This window comes from Amblyraja radiata, chromosome 10 (genome assembly GCF_010909765.2).
Source record: "Amblyraja radiata isolate CabotCenter1 chromosome 10, sAmbRad1.1.pri, whole genome shotgun sequence".
Taxonomy (NCBI): domain Eukaryota; kingdom Metazoa; phylum Chordata; class Chondrichthyes; order Rajiformes; family Rajidae; genus Amblyraja; species Amblyraja radiata.
In genome coordinates, this window is record NC_045965.1 from 35,802,602 (window position 1) to 35,824,684 (window position 22,083).

The 22,083-nt window shown below is 41.2% G+C and overlaps 1 protein-coding gene across 2 annotated transcripts in view; it reads right to left on the reverse strand.

Annotated features, from left to right (window-relative positions):
• tm2d1 (TM2 domain containing 1) overlaps positions 1-22,083 on the reverse strand; it is a 66,351-nt gene that overhangs the window by 24,010 nt on the left and 20,258 nt on the right. For both annotated transcript variants that reach the window (XM_033028547.1, XM_033028546.1), the window contains exons 5-6: positions 5,008-5,081; positions 180-310 (exon numbers count right to left, since the gene is read on the reverse strand). In XM_033028547.1, coding sequence (XP_032884438.1) covers positions 200-310; positions 5,008-5,081 — 185 coding nt within the window. In that variant the 3' untranslated portion in view covers positions 180-199. The remainder of the gene's footprint in view (positions 1-179; positions 311-5,007; positions 5,082-22,083) is intronic.

A 22,083-nucleotide genomic window follows, 5' to 3' on the forward strand; every position in this document is an offset into this window, starting at 1 on the left:
ACAGAACATATTTTTTCTATAAATGAGGTACAGGTTTTAACTATTTGCCAAATTGTAAGTTTCTGCTGTTGTCAACCATGTTGCACGATGTTTGAAGAAAAATTCTGAAAAAAGCTGTTATTTTATCATTTAATCATTACAAGCGCAAAAATTGCGCAAGTCGAGAAACAGAAACTTACCAGAATTGGACACTTCAGGCTCACATATCAGTTTGTCTCTTTCGATATGTATCATTGTCTATTGTTAATCTGGTAAGTCTCGCTCCATAGTAATCTATGATGTAATTCGAGCCATCTGCAGGGCCAACAATCTAGGGAGATTATTTTAAAAAAACAAATCAGTCAGTTCCATTAACTTCGTATTATTTACAAAAAAAGCATATGGAAAGATGACATGTTGGCCTCATGCTGTTTTTAATTAAAACTAGCTTTAATATTTATGCAGTGATCCATTTTTCAGCAGATACTTGCTTTATCCGTAAAAATGTTCGATAATGGTGGCACTCTTCTTTAGTAGGTACTTCAAATTCTCAAATTATTATAATGTTGAAAAAAATTAGTAAAAAGCATAAAGCTAACTGCACTGAAAGAAGTCATTTATCTATTGCACGGTCACTTAACACGGAGGTGCTTTGGAACTCTTTCCTACAGAGTGTGGTTAATCTCTATTGCAGATGGTTGTGGAGGCGAGATCATTGGGGAGTATTTAAAGAGAAAATTGTTTTGTTTTTTAAAGATCAGAGAATTGACCGTTATAGGGAAATGGTATTGACGAGGAGATGAGGCCTGGGGCAGATCAACACGATCATATTGGATGGCATGACCGGCTTGAGGGGCTAACTTGCCTATTCCTATTCTTTTTTTAGTTTAGAGATACAGCGTGGAAACAGGCCATTCGGCCCACCGAGTCCACGCTGACCAGCATCCCCACACATTAACACCATCACATGCATGAGGGACAATTTACAATTATACCAAGCCAATTAACCTACAAACCAGTACGTCTTTGGAGTGTGGGAGGAAACAGAGATCCCGGAGAAAACCGATGCAGGCCACAGGGAGAATGTACAAACTCTGTATAGACAGCACCCGTAGTCAGGGTCGAGCCCGGGTCTCTGGCGCTGTAAGGGAGCAACACTACCGCTGCGCCACCATGCCCCTCGGTTTCCTTTCATTTTGTGCAGTTGAAATGCAGTTATCTACCTCAAACCCGCATCCTGGGTCAATGAAATTCATCGGATTGCTATATGTTTCACTCTCCTGTACAACCTAAGTTAGCCAGTGACATTTTCATGTTTCAAAGATCCTTTTTATAGATGTGCACTCTTTAATAATATTCCATATTCTTTTGCAATTATTTATTTAATTTCCCTTGAAATAATTATAGAGGCACACTCTCAATAACTGCAGAAATAGTTTCAGACGTGAATAACTCAAATTTAGCACATCTAACTACAATCTCATTCACATCCTCAAATAAAACAAAATTGTTATTAAAATGCACATGGAAGCTTTCTCTCCAGTCAACTTTATTAATAAATGTGTTCTGCTATTCAATTGTCAAATGATTAAATTTGCATACCAATTTATAGTTGAAATACTGAAAAGTAGATCAATATTATCTTAACTACCATCAACATCAACCTTATTTTGGTGCATGCAGGAATAGACTGCCTCAGATTGGACTCATTTACTGTACTTAGTATTTAAGTGCAAAATATCACTGCTCTTTTTAGTATTTCTTCTTACTGTCTTCAATTTTTTTTCCAGATTAATGTCTGTGTATAAGTAATGGTCTATCCTCCACTCCATTAAAGGTTTTGCTATTTGATACATTTTCAGTCTTTGTCCTGAAAATGCAGATTCAAATTCATGAAATTTATTACACGTAGCTCTCATACCTATCAGTCTCTAACCCATTTTATTGTGTAGACTCTTACTTGGTTACACACCCACAATTGCAACATTATATTCTGCCAATGACAAAATGTGGTACTATATCCTTAAAAAGTGGAATTTTGATTTATGTTTTGAAATATTTCTTTATCTGGCTATATTACCCATAGCATCTGGTATTAGCTAGAGTGTGAAATTTTACAGCCATATGTAAACAACATAGAAAACATCTGGTGGTTCACCAAAATTCCTGAAGGCCAACCATAAAACCAGATCCCTACTTTTCATGTTTGTAATAACATTTATATTTGGATCATATACAGAAAAAAGGATGCTTTGGAAGTTGAGTAACCAAATGTAGATTCCATTCTGCAATTGAATCGCTCATGTTGAGCTGCTCAGATTAGTGCTGGGGGGGGGGGGGGAATGAATGCAAGAGTTACTTGAACGATCGCCATGTCTACACTTGGTCTCGCTGGGAGCACCGGGTACAGTAGCTGAGGTCGGAGGAGGTGTAAGAAAACCTCTGCCTCACCAGAAACGACTGCTATGTTCTCTGGATGAGATCGAGGGAGGAGGTGTAAGGACAGGTGTTGAATCTTCTGTGGTTGCAGGGGAAAGTCAGGGGAGGGAATGTTTGGATAGGAAGAGATGAGCGGAACAAACGGTTTCTGCGGAAAGCAGAAAGGGGGTGGAGATGGGAAGATGTGACTAGTGGTGGGAACCCATTGGAGATGATGAAAATGTCAGAGGATGATGTGTTGTATGCGACGGCTGATGGGGTGAAAGGTGAGGACTATAGGGACACTGTCCCTGTTACGACTGGGGGGGAGGCAGAGCAAGAGCAGAACTACGGGATACAGACGAGACATATGTGAGGGCCTCAACTATGATAGAAGGGGGAAACCCCCATTCCATAAAGAACAAGGACATCTTGGATGTCCTAGTATGGAACACCTTATCTTGAAAGCTGATGCGGTGGAGACGGAAGTATTGGGAGTAGAGTCTTTGCAAGAGGCAGGGTGGGAAGAAGTGTAGTCCAGATAACTGTTGGGAGTCAGTAGGTTTGTAATAGACATCATTTGATAGCCTATCTTGTGTGATGGAGATACCTCCATCACCTCCTCCCTTGACATCATCCAGGGACCCCAACAGTCCTTTCAGGTGAGGCAGAGATTTACTTGCACCTCCTGCAATCTCATCTACTGTATCTGGTGCTCCCGGTGTGGGCTCCCAGAAATCAGCGAGATCAAGCGTAGACGTGGCGATCGGTTTGGTGAACACATGCTTAGTCAGCCTATGCCTACTCAATCTCCCGGTTGCACAACATTTTAACTCCTTTCCCTTACTGAACTGGGCCTCCTCCACTGTCAGAGTGAGGCTACATGCAAATTGGCGGAAGAGCACCTCATATTTTGCTTGAGCAGTATACAACCCAGCAATATGAACATTGATTTCTCTAATTTCAAGTAACCGCTGCAATCCTTCACCTCCATCTCCCCCCCCCCCCCCCCCCCCCCCCCCCCCCCCCACTTCTCCCCCACCCTAGCCCCCTCTTTGCATCCTTGTATCCCTGTCGTTAGCATATCTTCCCCAGCCAACAATGTGCCATTATGGTCTCCATACTTCTCAAGGTCATCTGTTGCCAGCCCTGTTTTGTTCTGGCCTTTTCTCGCCTCCAGTTCCCCTCTACCCCTACCTCTATCTTTCAGTCTGAAAGGTTCCAACCCAAAAAGTCACCTATTCCTTCTCTCCAGAGATGTGGCCTGACCCGCTGAGTTACTCCAGCATTTTGTATCTATCTTCGGTGTAAGCCAGCATCTGCTGCTCCTTCCTACACAAATTTATTAGTTGCACAATTCACACACTTGGAAAAATATTGCTGTAATTTCTGTCACTAACTTTTAACACATCCAAAAAGACCATGAGATTCATGAAGCTAATAATATAAGGAACTGCCGATGCTGATTGACCGAAAAAGACAGAGTGCTGAAGTAACTCAGTGGGAAAGGCAGTATCTCTGGACAACATGGATAGATGACGTTTTGAGTAGAGACCCTTCTTCAGACTGGTAAATAATGGAGCTTGTTGTATAAATTGACTGATACCTAGATTAGATAATTGTCATTTTTATCTAATAGAGTGCAGTGGGGAAGACATAGGAGACTTGAGTTGATGATTGCCGATTTTATTTGCCGATTAAATTCCAGATATTGCAGAATAATACATGGAAATTAAGATCAAGATTAATGTTCTCATTTGTAAACAAAGTTGGTGATAACCCTTGGACTTTTTCTGAGAAGTTTGCTGTAAAACTCATTTTGAATTTACTCACGTAATCAAATCGGCACCTCTGCTTCCCAATTTATGTAGATTTAAAATATTTTATGATTTATGACTAGTATTAAATAAAGTTAAGGGCCTAATAATTAGCAATTGAATTAATTTTGCATTGCACAGCCAAATCTTCTCTTGGTCTCAATGAACTAAGATAGTTCAGACTTCGGGGCACTATTTATTAGCTTTAATTTTTAATATTATTATGACGGCACGGTAGCACAGTGGTAGAGTTGCTGCTTTACTGCGCCAGAGACCAGGATTCGATCCTGACTACGGGTGCTGTCTGTACAGAGTTTGTACGTTCTCCCCATGACTCGTGTGGGTTTTCTCCAAGATCTTCGGTTTCCTCCCACACTCCGAAGACGTACAGGTTTGTAGGTTAATTGACTTGGTATAAATGTAAATTGTCCCCAGTCTGTGTGAGATAGTGTTAATGTGTGGAGATCGCGGGTCGGTGCAAACTCGGTGGGCTGAAGGGCCTGTTTCCACGCTGTATCTCTAAACTACTGAAAAAGTAAACACAAGTACAACCATTCCACAAATTATTTTTGTTTAATTATGCAAGAAAGAGGATATGCATTTGATCTTGTATGACCATAATTTAGGTTGAAGTTGAATAGAAATCCCCGTTTATCCAATTTACACAATTTACTGCAAATCCACACGTTGAATTTAGCCATGCCTTAACAAGATGCTCTGCATAAACAATGTTTTTAACGATTTAAATTACAAAGTACAATGGCAGGGTACAAGCTGCTGGCCACCAACTCACCTGTACAGAGATGAAAACAAAGTCAATAAGACTGCCAATGCCACAAAATCCAACAGTACAGAATTTTAACAAACCTGGAAAGAAAACAAATTGACTTAGTAAATCCTTGTGTATTGTACATCACAGATGAACGTGTACTTAGTTGGCTGAACATTGCCACAAAACGTCCAACACCCACAGTTTTCAACAAGGTAGCTACCACTGCTTCATTATAAAAAGACATAAATACTTCCATTGTGAACACCAGTAAAACCATTTATTCTATACCACAGCAAAAATAAATAAAGTACATTTAAGTTAAGTAGATAAAGATAACAGTTTTGGCATCATAGCTTCTATGCAATCGAATAGATTAAAAGGTAATTTGTGAAACTGACTTGTAGTGATTTGTGATCAAGCAGTAGTGAAATAAGCAGAAATGAAAACTACTAATCGTTGTGACAATCCAAATTGTGCCAAGATCATTAAGATACGGCCTATATCTGGCTAACCAGGGTGTTAGAACATTAAATAAAACAATAAAATATGTTGTACTTGGTCTGATTAACCACCTACATTGTAAATCATTCAATGCCATCAATTTGAAGATTATAAATTGCTGATCTAAGTCAACAGTTAACTATCACACTTGGGTTTATGATCCAGGAAGGGTATGCTAATATTGGAGATGTCAGGAAAATAAAAAAAGAGGAATAATTCTCAGATTGCATGGGAGGGACTGTATATGACGACTTGGATTTTAAACTGGGCAGAATTACGAAGAAGCAAAAATATTGAATATGTAGATAACAAGCAAGATTAAATTCAAATCTAGGCAAGTTCGATTTCATTTAATGTTTAAGAAGGAACTGCAGATGCTGGAAAAACGAAGGTAGACAAAAATGCTGTAGAAATTCAGCGGGTGAGGCAGCATCTATGTCAGCATCAGTCTGAAGAAGGGTTTCGACCCGAAACGTTGCCTATTTCCTTCGCTCCATAGATGCTGCCTCACCCGCTGAGTTTCTCCAGCATTTGTGTCTACCTTCGATTTAATTTAACATTCCTTTGATATGCCAGACAGGAAAGATCAGTTGGGTTGTCTGGCACCTTTTTAAGCAGCAATGATCAATACATTTCTGATGTCTCATGAGATGTCAAATACAGTGTATTCAGAAAGTATTCAGACCCCTTCACCTTTTCCACATTTTGTTACGTTACAGCCTTATTTTTAAATGTATTAAATTCTTTTTTTAATCATCTATCTACACACAATACCCCAGAATGAAGAAGCGAAAACAGGTGTTTAGAAATTTTTGCAAAGTAATTACAAATAAATAACTGAAATATCACATTTACATAAGTAGTTAGACCCTTTGCTACGACACTCAAAATTGAGCTTGGGTTCATCCTGTTTCCATTGATTATCCTTGAGATGTTTCTACAACTTGATTGGAGTCCACGTGGTAAATTAAATTGATTGGACATGATTTAGAAAGGCACACACCTGTCCATATAAGGTCCCACAGTTGACAGTGCATGTCAGAGCAAAAATCAAGCCATGAAGATGAAGGAATTGTCCGTAGATCTCCGAGACAGGATTGTGTCGAAACAGATCTGGGGAAGGGTATAGAACAATTTCTGCAGCATTGCAGGTCGCGAAGAGCACAGTGGCCTCCGTCATTCTTAAATGGAAGAACTTTGGAAACACCAGGACACTTCATAGAGCTGGCCGCCCGGCCAAACTGAGCAATCGGGGAGAAGGGCCTTGGTCAGGGAGGTGACCAAGTACCCGATGGTCACTCTGACAGACCTCCAGAGCTCTTCTGTGGAGATGGGAGAACCTTCCAGAAGGACATCTATATCTGCAGCAGCACCAATCAGGCCTTTATGGTAGAGTGGCCAGACGGAAGCCACTCCTCAGTAAAAGGCACATGACAGCCCGCTTGGAGTTTGCCAAAAGGCACCTAAAGGCTCACGGATCATGAGAAACACGAATCTCTGGTTTGTTGAAACCAAGAATGAACTATTTGGCCTGAATGTCAAGCGTTACGTCTGGAGGAAACCAGGCACCACTCATTACCTGGCGAATACCATACCAACGGTGAAGCATGGTGGTGGCAGCATCATGCTGTGTTTTTCAGCAGCAGGAACTGGGAGACCAGTCAAGATCGAGGGAAAGATGAAAGGAGTAAAGTACAGAGAGATCCTTGGTGAAAACCTGCTCCAGAGCGTTCTGGACCTCAGACTGGGGCGGAGGTTCACCTTCCAACAGGACAACGACCCTAAGCACACAGCCAAGACAACGCTGGAGTGGCTTTGTGACAAGTCTATGAACGTCCTTGAGTGACCCAGCCAGAGCCTGGACTTGAACCCGAATAGCCAAATATTATCTCCATAACTATATTCTCTTATATCCCCAGGAACTCCACATAAAATGACCCCCCCCCCCCCCCCTCTCTCCCTCTTGCTCCATACCCTCTGATCAATTGGACCTTAGTGCAATAAGTTATATTATAGCAATGTGTCTCTTCTTCCCTTCTGGGTTGCAGTCCCTTCCCCGCTTTCATTTTAAATTACATTAGGAACATGATGCTCTTACTTCTGTTGTACTGTACACTAAATACTCTCCCTCGTCCTATCGCATGCCAGTACTTCTCTTATATTGCATAGTTATCACCAATATACCTTTCATTTGCAGTCTGGGACTATTGGTTTTTCTAAAGCAAAATGGCAATCTTCCCTTTTTCTCCACCTACTGTATTGCTGCTCACTGATTTTGTCCCTTTGAAGGTCCTCTGCATCGTCATCATTACCAATATCCCGACTTATCCTCATGCCATAATGAAAAATGGTATGCATTACAATGCATACAATTTGGAGACTTTGTAACTGTAATTAAAATTGTTCAGCTGCTTCCTGTGTGGGACCTTATTGAGAGTCTCTGGAAAATCTCAAAACAAATGTCCATTGGTTATCCTTCATCTACTCTACTAGATCCAACCTTAAAGAACTCTAACAGGTTAGTCAAATTTTTATTTCATAAATCAAAGTTGAGTTTGCCAAGTCATAATAATGCGAGTCTCTGTATATTTTTGGGGACACAAATTCTAAGCAAGGGGGTAAAAGATGATGTGGCAGTATTACTGGAATGCAAAGTTGATATTATTAGAGATAATGATCTTAATGAATGGCAAAACAGACTCTGGGGACAAGCACCCACTGCCACTCCTAAATTCATGCAAATGCATTATTTTTTAAATGCCTTGACATTATATTCTTTAATACAGATTTTGGCATTTTTTCTCCCACCAATGTTGGGCAAACAGATGAATAGTTTCCCATTTTCTTGATAATTTCTTGGTTAAATAGTGACTTTACAGTTGCTACCCTCATCTGCATGAACCATTCTCAAATCTACAGCATGTTTGAACATAACCAGGGCATCCACTATCGTTATAATCACCTCTTTCAAAAATTTGGTAATACATTATCAGGTTCTTGGGATTTATTGGTGTTCCGACTCTAACTTCTCTAGTTCAGTTCAGTTTAGTTTGTCACGTGTACCGAGGTACAGTGAAAAGCTTTTAATTGCGTGCTAACCAGTCAGCAGAAAGACAATCCATGATTACAATCAATCCATGTACAGTGTACAGATACATGATAAGGGATTAACGTTTAGTGCAAGGTAAAGACAGCAAAGTCCGGTCAAGGTTAGTCCGAGGGACATCAAAGATGTTTTTCTTTACCCATACTTTTTGCATTTATATTCCTCATTTACACTGGCTCTTTGGTTCTCTCTATTAAGTTTTTTGGGTTGTTTGTTCTGAAGGCAGACAAAATATTACTTTGATTTCACGTTTAAGAAAGAACTGCAGACGCTGGAAAAATCAAAGGTAGACAAAAATGCTGGAGAAACTCAGCGGGTGAGGCAACATCTATGGAGAGAAGGAATAGGCAACTTTTTGGGTCGAGACTCTTCTTCTGACTGATCTCACTGTACATTTTGCTGTACATTTGCCCATGCTAATCTTTCTACATACCCAGCAAATATCATACAACTTGTTTTGTGTTCTTTGCAACTTTAATCACTTTTTAATCACTTTGCAACTACATGCAACTTTCCAAGCAGCTGTCTACAGGTTTTCTGTATCCCATCTGAATGCAGAAATCATGACCTTTCTGGTTGTGCTTTGTGCTTTCCCAGTTATACTCCCTCCTTGGAATTGCTACAGATTCCAACAGTAAAGCAGAAGTTTGCAGTAATTCTCAATGGAGAAATCACATTTTGGTCAGACCAGATGTGGGATCCACAAGTCCAATGTCTGAAATGGCATTTTTTTTAACAAGGAATAAAGGGAAAATAAAGCAAGTTGGTTGGTTTAATATGTTTTACTATTTCAAGGTGCTTAGTAATGCTTTTATGTTAAAAGCTGATTCCAATATGTTTTTTCAATTGTTAATCTCATTTCAAATAACTTTTCTGAAAATGCTTTCAAATTTCAAGAATATTCAGAAACACGGATAACATTGAGAGGTGCCCATGAGCATCTGGCTTTGCTGTCTATTGAGCATCCAAGGTAATTGTATGGATGACATTTGTTCTGGGTCATCCACATGCCCCATTTACATCAACAAAGGCTCGTGCATTATGCAAGATCACACGTATTTAATTCGAGACCAGGTAATCAGTTCCTTGGTTTTGCTGGTGTTGAGGGCTAGCGCAATAACCTGGCCCTCAACACCAGCAAAACCAAGGAACTGATTGTGGACTTTGGAAGGAGTAGGAGGGGGACCCACAGTCCCATTTATATCAACGGGTCGATGGTTGAAAGGGTCAAGAACTTCAAATTCCTGGGCGTGCACATCTCTGAAGATCTTTCCTGGTCCGAGAACACTAACGCAATTATCAAAAAAGCTCATCAGCGCCTCTACTTCCTGAGAAGATTACGGAGAGTCGGATTGTCAAGGAAGACTCTCTCTAACTTCTACAGGTGCACAGTTGAGAGCATGCTGACCGGTTGCATCGTGGCTTGGTTCGGCAATTTGAGCGCCCTGGAGAGGAAAAGACTACAAAAAGTAGTAAACACTGCCCAGTCCATCATCGGCTATGACCTTCCTTCCATCGAGGGGATTTATCGCAGTCGCTGCCTCAAAAAGGCTGGCAGTATCATCAAAGACCCACACCATCCTGGCCACACACTCATCTCCCTGCTACCTTCAGGTAGAAGGTACAGGAGCCTGAAAACTGCAACAACCAGGTTCAGGAATAGCTACTTCCCCTCAGCCATCAGGCTATTAAACCTGGCTCGGACAAAACTCTGATTATTAGCAACCACTTTCTGTTATTTGCACTACCAGTTTATTTATTCATGTGTGTATATATTTATATCATGGTATATGGACACATTTATCTGTTTTGTAGTAAATGCCTACTATTTTCTGTGTGCTTAAGCAAAGCAAGAATTTCATTGTCCTATACAGGGACACATGACAATAAACTCACTTGAACTTGAACTTGAATACATGGGAAATAGGAGCATTTTTCGTTGGGCTGAACACCTATGCCATTCAGTCCACATTGACCCACACAATCTCCCGGTTGCTAAACACATTAACTCCCTCTCCCATTCTCATACTGACCTTTCTATCCTGGGCCCCCTCCACTGTCAGAGTGAGGCCCAATACAAATTAGAGGAACAGCACCTCATATTTCACGGGCAGCTTACAATCCAGCGATATGAATTTGATTTCTCTAACTTCAAGTAACCCTTGCTTTCCTTCTCTCTCCATCCTTCCCCCATCCCGACCAGTCTGACTGTCCTCATGATTAAATTTTATCTTTATACACCCCGCTGTCATCTTCCCACAGCTAACAATGATCTGTTCTATATTTTCCTCGAATGTCATCCACTTTGATCTCCCATTTTCATACTTTACCCTTCCATATCTTTGTGTCTCCCTCCCCCCTGACATTACATCTGAAGCAGGGTCTCGACCCGAAAGGTCACTTATTCCTTCTATCTGGAGATGCTGCCTGTCCCACTGAGTTAATCCAGCATTTAGTGTCTAACAATTGAAAGTATTTTGTAATGGTGATAAAAGCTAGAAATGTATTAAATTTTTGTTTAACTACAAACCTTTGATGAAAGAAAACCATCTGCCTTTGAAATTATATCATGGCCTTCATGCAAAATGATGTTCAATATATTTGTTTTTGCAGTCCACTGTAATGCTCTGTTAAGCAACGTGGAGAACCATTTAAGATGTACATGTTTGAACATGTAGCTTACAGAAAAGTGCTGCTATTTTAGTTCTGTGCAGAAGTTTATTTGGCCACGCACTGGCTGTCTTAACTATTGGAAGTTTAAATTGCAAATCTGAACAACTGCAAAAGCAGAACTAAGTGTACAAAATGGCACTTATTAGTTTAGCACTGGTGTATAAAATGCAGAGAACATCCAGATAAACAGAGGGTTTGGTGGCCTGTTACATTGGAACAGTACACCAAAATGCTACATTGGAACAGGACACCGATGTCCAGAACCAGGGGCCACAGTTTAAGAATAAGGGGTAAGCCATTTAGAATGTAGATGAGGAAACACTTTTTCACACAGTTGTGAGTCTGGGGAATTCTCTGCCTCAGAGGGCGGCGGCGACCGGTTCTCTGGATACTTTCAAGAGAGATCTAGATAGGGTTCTTAAAGACAGCGGAGTCAAGGCAGGAATGGGGTACTGATTGGGGATGATCAGCCATGATCATATTGAATGGCGGTGCTGGCTCGTTGGGCCGACTGGCCTACTCCTGCCCCTAATGTCTATTGGAATGTAACCTTTGCAAAATTATACATAGATTTCAAGTTAATAGGTACCTGAAAATATTGCTACAATGTTAGGGTACAGGAAGATCTACAATGGTACAATGTTAGCTTACAGAAAGATCTACAATTAGGTACTAATAGCTTATTTACGGAAAAAGGAGCATGAATGTGAAATATTTGAATATATTAGGAAGAACAGGATAAATAGGAAAAGCATGAAGAGGGGATAGTTATCGGTAAAAAGTAACACAAATATTATCAGTTACTTCCAAATATATGGAAATTTGCAGACAGATTAAACAAATTAAAGGAAATAAAACAAAAAAGTGAAGTTTTTTCTTGTTGACTGCATATGAACACAGTTCAAAGCCACATAATCATTAACTATTCTGAATGTTCTATCATTGAATTGAATAGCCCTTGATTCCTTTGTTCAATTTATCAATTTCAAGTGCAAACATTTTAATACAAATATCATCACTGTGGTCATTGAGCTCCAGATTTCCAAAAATCTGCTTCTTGGTATTACTGTTAAATAGCCAATCTCTAATCTCCAATCTTAAAGTCATCCCCATTCAACATCTCCACTAAAGAAAACATTTTCACCAGATTTGCCCCATCTAGCCTTTCTGTGATTTTAAGCATCTCAATCAGATCACCTCTTATCTGTCTATATACAAATGAAATGTACCGCCAATTTAACCCTACGCACACTGCTGTTCAAATGTTAGATGCTGCGCCTCTTTCAAAGCTGATAGCTCATTATAAACATGAGATTTAAACTAAATGTGCTCCAGATTGATTTCAAGGTGCTATATAGTTGAAACGTGATTCCTTTACTTTTGAACACCAACCTCTGGAGGAAAACAGGTTAATTTGCCCATTAGCCCCCATGATTGCTTACATTTATGTTCTAGATTTAATTGATTTGTGCACCAAAATCACATTGCTTATCCACTGTTTCTGGAGTCCTGCCCATTGAACATACCAATTTGTCTTCTGGGGATCCAACCTCACATATATTTACATTGTGTGCCATCTGCCGTTGTTCTGCCTACACTTTTAATCTGCCTATAACTAACTCTCTGTAGTTGCCCACACCATCCACCATTCTGTGTCTGTTAAATTAATCTCACCTGCAAACTTCACATTTAAAATTCATTTATAGGTCACATTTCTAAGTCACATCTCATTTGTAGGTAACATCTCAGGAGCTGTTCTCTTTCATACAGTGCAAGTACACTCGCTGAATGAGTAGGTAAGGGGTTCCAGAATCTTGGTCTCATGATGAAGGAAAGCTATGCATTTCCAAATCAAGATTGATTTCTTGAGGAGAAAAATGGATATGATAAAGCTCCTGGGTTATTGGAGGTGCTGTTAAAAAAAAACAAGCAAATTGCAGGCACTGCTGCCAAAATATGTAAATGATAGAGGGAATGAATATTAGGAATAGTGAATGAACTGAAGATCTACCATGTAGACACCAAATGATGGAGTAACTCAGCGGGACAGGCAGCAGCATCTCTGAAGAGAAGGAATGGGTGACATTTCGGGTCGAGACCCTACTTCAGACTGATAAACCTGATCTACCAGTCTGTTCTTCAAGTTCAATTTCTGATCAACAGTGATTTTCAGTACATAGCTGGGGACTCTAAAGTCAATGCTGCTAAATGCCATTCCTGACCACTTGAAAAACAAATACTGAAAGGTTGTCTGTCCTGTGACAAGGGTTAAGCCCGGATTCTCGAAGACCCATCCCACTTCTGTGAAGACTTAAAATCGGAGTGAGATGGAATACCTTCTATTTATGACTATTACTTGTTATTCAACAGTTCATGTCTGCTTGTTGTGAATCATGCGACGTGCAGGCACAGTGGTCAGCAGCAGATTTGCTGACTAGGAGCGCAAGAGACCCGGGCTCCATCCTGACCATAGGTGCTGTCTGTATACGATACGATAAAACGTTATTTATCCCAGGAGGGAAAATGATCTGGCAACAGTCATAAAAACAAAAAAATACATGAAACATGAAATTAAAGTGACCAGTGGAAAGGCTTGGGGGATGTGCAACGATTGGGGAGGGGGAGGGGCGGGGGAGGGTGTCAATCTCAATCTACCCCATGACAGAAGGGGGAGGAGTTGTACAGTTTGATAGCAGCAGGGAGTAAGGATCTCCTGTGGCATTCTGTCCTGCATCTTGGTGGAACCAGTCTGTTGCTGAAAGTACTCCTCAGGTTGTCCAGTGAGTCATGGAAGGGGGTGAGCTGCATTGTCCAGGATGCTCCACAATTTGAGGAGCATCCTCCCCTTCAAGACCACCTCCCATGAATCCAACTCCGCTCCCAGTACGGAGCCAGCCTTCCTGATGAGTGTATTAATCCTATTGCCATCTGCAGCCTTCGCCCTGTTGCACCAGCACACGGCAGCAAAGGAGATGACATTGCAGGGCTCTCACTTAACTTTTTTTCTCTGTTTCCAACCGGGCAACCTAGGCAGCTTTTTAGTTTGCCAAATGACATTTTAGGTGGTCATTTAAGACGGCTTGCATGACGCGTGCGATAATGTACTCGGACGAAGTGCATAATTACCAGTCGAAATTATGCTCAATGAAGCATTCACATATTATTTCTGCTTCAAATAAAGTCAAAAACTAAACATATTCACCAATCAAGACATGATATATACCACAATGACATGCAGCAAAATTATAATACAGTATCTCAACTCTTTTTACACGTTGCAATGAATGCAATTTCTATTATTTCTTTCCACTTCCAAACAAAAATGTGGTTGGATTATTCAGCGTATGATCAACCTCACTGAGACCAAGTGCAGGCTTGGTGATCGCTTCACACAACACCTCCGCTCAGTTCGCAATAACCAACCTGATCTCCCGGTGGCTCAGCACTTCAACTCCCCCTCCCATTCCGAATCTGACCTTTCTGTCCTGGGCCTTCTCCATGGCCAGAGTGAGGTCCACCGCAAATTGGAGGAGCAGCACCTCATATTTCGCTTGGGTAGTTTACACCCCAGTGGTATGAACATTGGCTTCTCCAATTTCAGGTAGTCCTTGCTATCTCCCTCCTTCCCCTCCCATTCCCAGCTATCCCACATCCTATTATCCCGCCCCCACCACCAGACATCAGTCTGAAGAAGGGTCTCGACCCGAAACGTCGCTTATTCCTTCGCTCCATAAATGTTGCCTCACCCGCTGGTTTTCTCGGGCTTTTTTGTCTACCACCCATTCACACAAGTCCTGTTATCCCACTTTCCTCACCCGCTCCCTGCACGTTAGGGGCAATTTTACAGAGACAAGTTAACCTACAAACCCAATGTGTCTTTGGGATGTGGGAGGAAACCCACACGCTTGCAGGGAGAATGTGCAAATTCAACAGAGACAGTGCCCGAGGACAGGATCGAACACAGATCTCTGGCGTGTGAGGCAGCAAGTCTACCAACTTTCAAGGCCTTGAAAAACATTGTTTCAAATTCCAGGACTTTCACGGACTTTCAAGGACCATACGACCATACTGGTGTTCTAAGGCAGCAACTCCACCACTGTGCGGCCCACTTCGCCACTGTGCTGCATGCACTCACTCACTCACTCAGATTTTCAGGTAATCAACTATACACCTCGATTACATAGCCATGTAATATGTAATAGAGCTCAAAATACCCAGATGGCATTAAGCAAAGCACAACCTTTATTTTCTAATCAAATCTCACACCTACTAATCAGTTACATCAATAAACTGCCTGAACAGCTAATTGCACTGAAGAATTATTTACCAGCAAACCGGTAAATAGAAAGTTTGAATCATATTTTTTTCAAAATAGACGGTGAAGTAAAAAGTGGGACACACTTACTGTAGATAGTTGAAATAGATTGTTTTTTGAAAAAGTGCTTTAAAAAAAAATCTTGTTTTTAATTGATTTTCCTTTCATATCGTCCGAAGAAATTATAATCCAAGCATAGACAATTATCTTTTTAGGGTAGAAAGATTGCTAAAAGCAAGTATAATTTTGCATATCATTTAAAACTCATTTGTACTCAATGTAATGAAGTATAAATGGTACAATTATCAACATGAAAGCCTAGTAAAGTTATCATCAAATATTATAGTAAGTTACTTTTAAAATGTTATTATTTTTTTCTTTTAATTGTGCTTTTAAGAGGCAGAATAAAACAAAAAAGAATTGGGAGATTCAATACTTCCCAATCACCTTTGGATTATTGGTTTAAATCTCAACAAAATAGTAAGGAAAATATTGCAATAATGATGACTCTGAAAACCCTTAGTATAATGATTTTTGATTTGATTTGATTTAATTTATTGTCATTGTCTTCAATGAAGGGGCAACAAAATTATTTTTCCCTTACAGGCATACAAAAAAAATAAAAATAAAAAAAACACAAAACACAGTAGTCCACAACACAGCACCAAAGTTCCCCACTGTGGGGGAAGGAACCAACGACCAGTCAACCTTCCCGCCGATGTTCCCCAATGTTCACCCGTGGTCGTGGCCTCCTGAGCACCCCTTAGTTGCCGCTACGGATGGCCTGATGTTCAGGCTCTCTCGCCGGGAACCTCTCGTCGGCCACCTTCAACCGAAGTCTGCGGCTCCCGATGTCCACAGACCGCGCTGGGCGGAGATTCGCGCTGACGGCCCCCGACAAAGGGTCCCAGGACTCCGCGATGTTAAAGTCAGCGTCGCCCGCGTAGGGAGCTCCGCATCCACAGCTCCGTGATGTTGGAGCAGCGGCCCAGCACTCCGGAGCTCAAAGCGGCGATCCCAGGAAGGCATCGCCCGTTCCGCGATGTTTCTAGCGCCTCGCCACCGCTGCTGAAGCTCTGGTCCGGCCCCGGCAGGAAAGGCCGCGCCAATCCAGTTGGTAGGCCGCGAGGGGTGCGAGGACACGACTTGGCATCCTCGCCAGGAAGCGACTGAAGGACGATTTCCCCCTTAACCTACCCGCTTCCCCCCACATAAAATACCGAAAAAAACCTAAAAAACTTTTTAAAAAAACACTCTAAACATAACAAAATAAAAAAGACAGCCAGACCGCGCGAGCCGAGGCAGCTAGCAACAGTGCCACCGGATGTCCATAATGCGGTTTTTACCATAAATCTAGTCCTTGGTCACCAAGAATTAAAGCATAACCTTTCTAAAACACATTGCATTAAGGTATATGATTAAGTAAAAAAAAAAAATTGACACACTTTATTATTAAATTGGGTTTAAGGTGCGTGTTGCAACAGTGCGCAGGGAATCTATTTGACATCAATCATTCTGCTGTTGTGCAACGATGGATAATTTCACCTCTTGGGCAATGCAACATGGAGATTTATTTTAGCCAGTATTTTTTTATATTTGAGTCTTTTACCCTGAGTAGATGAAATCAAGTACCAGAAGGCATAGGTTTAAGATGAGAGTGAAAAGATTGCAGGTAGGTGGGACTAGTGTTGATGGTCGTCATGGCTAAGTTGGTCCGAAGGGCCTGTATCCATGCTGTCTGATGCTAACCAAACAACATTGGATGCAAAAGGTGGAAAACATTTCCAATATCAATCTGTTTAATTACCTGCAACCTTTCAGTTACTTGATGAAAATACATGCACTTTACGCTTTTTTATACCTAATTTGTATTTCATATCTGACAAACGGAATATTCCACTTAATAGAATTTGGATGTTTGAATAGTCAGAGGTTGCAATGCCTTGATTGATGTGAGAGCCTAAGTGGAGGAAGAGTTTTAAGAAACTATGCACGAGGAAAAAGTATTGTAAAAATTGCTCTTCCATCTCCCTCTCTGCAAAATTAGCATCTTTGTGTTGTCTTGTGAAGATATCACCAAATAGGTCTGCAGTATTAAAATGAAAGGAGTTCCTGTTCTCAAATCTATGTTTTACATAATAGTGACGGAGATAATAATAATGCATGCGAACTGCACAATACTTGTAGCACACACAAGATACAAACTGTACAGATGCAAGATAAAAATTAGTTACCATTAAAGATTAAATGATTCTGGGATTTTTTTCCTTAAATTTTGAGATGGAAACAAAACCATTCATCATATTCAAGATATTCAAGTGGAAGGAGACTGGAAAGCATGCTTCATGCAAAGATATTTACAAGGTATGTTTGAACAGACTTTTAAGTTGCATTCTAAAGGATTATTAATAATAATGGGAAAAGGACCATTGTAATTTACAGACAGAATGCAGAAACTTTTCAATTAATTATAGTTGGTTTACTTTCCAGTAGTATTCGTTTGGATAAATGCAATTATATCCTTAAATGCTATCACAAAATTGCATATTTAACAGATACAGTGGCAGTAATGCAATTTAACTGAATGCTTTTTGTATGTAGAGATATTTCCATTTAAATAGGAATGCTAAAATATTTTGTTGTAATAAGCAGATTACAATGTCATCGGGTAGGAGTGTAAATTGGGATCAGTTGTTATTGGGTAAGTCCACAGAGAACATGTAATGTCATTTAAAGGCCAGCTGATCAAAATGCAGGTTCGGCATGTTCCAGTAGGGATGAGCGAGGAGGAGCAAGGTTAAGGAACCGTGGAAGGCCAAGGGGATTGTAAACTTGGTTAGAAAGAAAAAGGAAGTGTATGTTGGGTGTAAGAAGGTGGCATCAGACACCAGGTGGCATTATGTGGAATATGAAATGAGTAGGAAAGAACTCAAGCAGGCGATTAGGAGGGTCAGAAAGGGCCATGATATGCCATTGGTAAGTCCGATTAAGGAAAATCCCCAAACTTTTTATACGCATGTTAAAAATGAAACACGGAGAAGGTAGGACTGCTCAAAGGTAAAGAAGGGATTCTATGCTTGGAGTCAGAGGATGTAGGGGGGGTACTAAATAAATACTTTGCATCTGTATTCACCTAGAAGAAGGACTTGAAGGACAGTGAGGTCAATGTGGAAAATACAAATATATGAGACGAGTTTGAGATTCAGGAGGTGGTGGTGCGAAGAACATTAAGGTGGATACGCCAGGGCCTTACGGGAATTATCCCAGGTTATTGAAGGAGACAAGAGAGGTGATTGTGGGGCCTTGAAGAGGATCTTTGTTTTTTCTAGGCACAGGCAAGGTCCTGGAGGACTGGAGTGTGGCCAATATTGTTCTTTTGTTTAAGAAAAGTAGAGATAATCCAGGGATCTATAGGTCTGTGAGCATCACGTCGGTGATAGGGAAACTACTGGAGAGAATTTGTTGAGATTGAATATATTCTTATTTGGAATAGAATGGGTTAATTAAGGATAGGCAGCACGACTTTGTTGTGTCTCACTAACTTGATTGAGTTTTCTGGGGAGGTGACAAAGGAGATTGCTGAAGGTGGGGGGGGGGGTGAATTTTATATACATGGGTTTTAGTAAGGCTTTTGATAAAGTCCCCCATGGTAGACTGATCCAGAAAATTAAGATGTATGGGATTCATGATGACTTGATCATTTGGATTCGGAACTGGCTTAGTCATAGAAGACAGGTTATGGCGGAGAGAAGATATTCTGGCTGGAGGTCTGTGACCAGTGGAAATCTGCAGGGATCCATGCTGGGACCTCTGCTGTTTATTATATATACATAAGTGACCTAGACGTAAATGTTAATGGGTTGGTGAGTAGGTTTGCTGACGAGGAAATTGGAGAAGTTACAGATAGTGAGGCAGGCTGTCAGAAGATAAAAGGGGATATAGATGAGCGGAGAAATGACAGATGGAGTTTAACCCGAGGTGGTGCACTGTGGGAGGTTGAACGCAAGGAGAGTGTATACATTTAATAGCAATACCTTTAACAGCATTGATTGCAGAGGGTTCTTGGAGTCCCAGTTCATAGCTCACTGAAGGTGGCAGCACAAGTAGATTGTGTGGTAAAGAAGCCCTATGGTGTGTTTGCCTTCATTGCGAGACGCATTGAGTACAAGAATCAGAAAGTCATGATGCAGCTCTGTAGAATATTGATTAGGCTGCATTTTGGAATATCCCGTGCAGTTCTAGTTGCACCATTACAGAAAAGATGTGGAAGCTTTGGAGTGGGTGCAGAGGAGGTCTGCCTTAGAGGGTTTCTGCCACAGAAAGAGTCTGGAAAGACTTGGATTGATTTCTGTGGAACATCGGAGGTTGAGGGGAGACTCAATAGAAGTATATAAAAGAAGATAGAAGTATATAAAATTATGAGAGGCATAGATAGGGTAGATAGTCATAACCTTTTTCGCAGGGTGAAAATGTCCAACGCTGGAGGGCATAACTATAAGGTGAGAGGAGAAAAGTTTAATGGGAATATGCAAGGCGTTTTTATTTTTACACAGAGTGTGGTGGGGGCCTGGAACGCATTGCAAAGGGTGGAGGAACACACTATGGTAGCGTTTAAGAGGCTTTTGGATAGGCACATGAAAATGTAGGCAATATGGAACATGTGTAGGCAGATAGGACCAGTTCAGCTAGGCACCATGTTCGGCACAAATATTATGGGGCGAAGGGCCATAATCTGCTGGAAATAGCAGGGGACCGGGGGTCAGGCGGTCGGATAGGCGATTCTGTGGACGCAGACAGGAGACCCGGATGGTAGTTTGCCTCCCTGGTGCCAGGGTCAGGGATGTGTCTGAACGTGTCCAAGAAATCCTGAAATGGGAGGGAGAGGAGCCTGAGGTTGTGGCACATATAGGTACCAACGACATAGGTAAAAAAAGAGAAGAGGTCCTGAAAGAAGAATTTAGGGAGTTAGGTAGAGAGTTAAGGAGAAGACTGCAAAGGTAACAATCTCAGGATTACTGCCTGTGCCACGCGACCGTGAGAGTAGGAATGGAGCGAGGTGGAGGATAAATGAATGGATGAGGGACTGGTGCAGTGGGGATGGATTCAAGTTTCTGGATCATTGGGACCTCTTTTGGGGAAGGAACTCGAGGGGGACCAATATCCTGGCGGGGAGATTTGCAAAGGCTACTGGGGAGACTTTAAACTAGTATGGTTGGGGGAAGGGACTCAAATTGGGAAAGCTAGCAGTCAGTGTGTGAGGCAGGAGGCAGAGAATGGTAGCACTCTGTCCCAAAATGTAGGGGAGAGAGAAGAAAAAGACAATAAACAGAGAATAAGAGAGGGTGGGTTTCTTAAATGTGTATATTTTAATGCTAGGAGCATTGTAAGAAAGGTGGATGAACTTAGAGCCTGGATTGACACCTGGAAGTATGATGTTGTGGCGATCAGTGAAACATGGTTGCAGGAGGGCTGTGATTGGAAACTAAATATTCCAGGATTTCGTTGCTTCAGGTGTGATAGAATTGGAGGGGCAAGAGGTGGAGGTGTTGCATTGCTTATCAGGGAAGATATTACAGCAGTGCTTTGGCAGGATAGATTAGAGGGCTCGTCTAGGGAGGCTATTTGGGTGGAAATGGGAAAGGGGAAAGGGGTAGCAACACTTATAGGGGTGTATTATAGACCGCCAAATGGGGAGCGAGAATTGGAAGAGCAAATATGTAAGGAGATTGCAGATATTAGTAGTAAGCACAAGGTAGTGATTGTGGGAGATTTCAATTTTCCACACATAGACTGGGAAACACATTCTGTAAATGGGCTGGATGGGTTGGAGTTTGTAAAATGTGTGCAGGATAGTTTTTTGCAGCAATACATAGAAGTACCTACTAGAGAATGGGCGGTGCTGGACCTCCTGTTAGGAAATGAGACAGGTCAGGTGGCAGAGGTATGCGTTGGGGAACAGTTCGGGACCAGTGATCACAATGCCATTAGTTTCAATATAATTATGGAGAGGGTCAGAACTGGACCTAGGGTTGAGATTTTTGATTGGAGAAAGGCTAACTTTGAGGAGATGCGAAAGGATTTAAAAGGAGTGAATTGGGACATTTTGTTTTATGGGAAAGATGTGGAAGAGAAATGGAGGACATTTAAAGGTGACATTTTAAGAGTACAGAATCTTTATGTCCCTGTTCGGTTGAAAGGAAATAGTAAAAATTGGAAAGAGCCATGGTTTTCAAGGGAAATTGGACACTTGGTTCGGAAAAAGAGAGAGATCTACAATAATTATAGGCAGCATGGAGTAAATGAGGTGCTTAAGGAGTATAAAGAATGTAAAAAGAATCTTAAGAAAGAAATTAGAAAAGCTAAAAGAAGATATGAGGTTGCTTTGGCAAGTAAGGTGGAAGTAAATCCAAAGGGTTTCTACAGCTATATTAATAGCAAAAGGATAACGAGGGATAAAATTGGTCCATTAGAGAGTCAGAGTGGACAGCTATCCGCAGAGCCA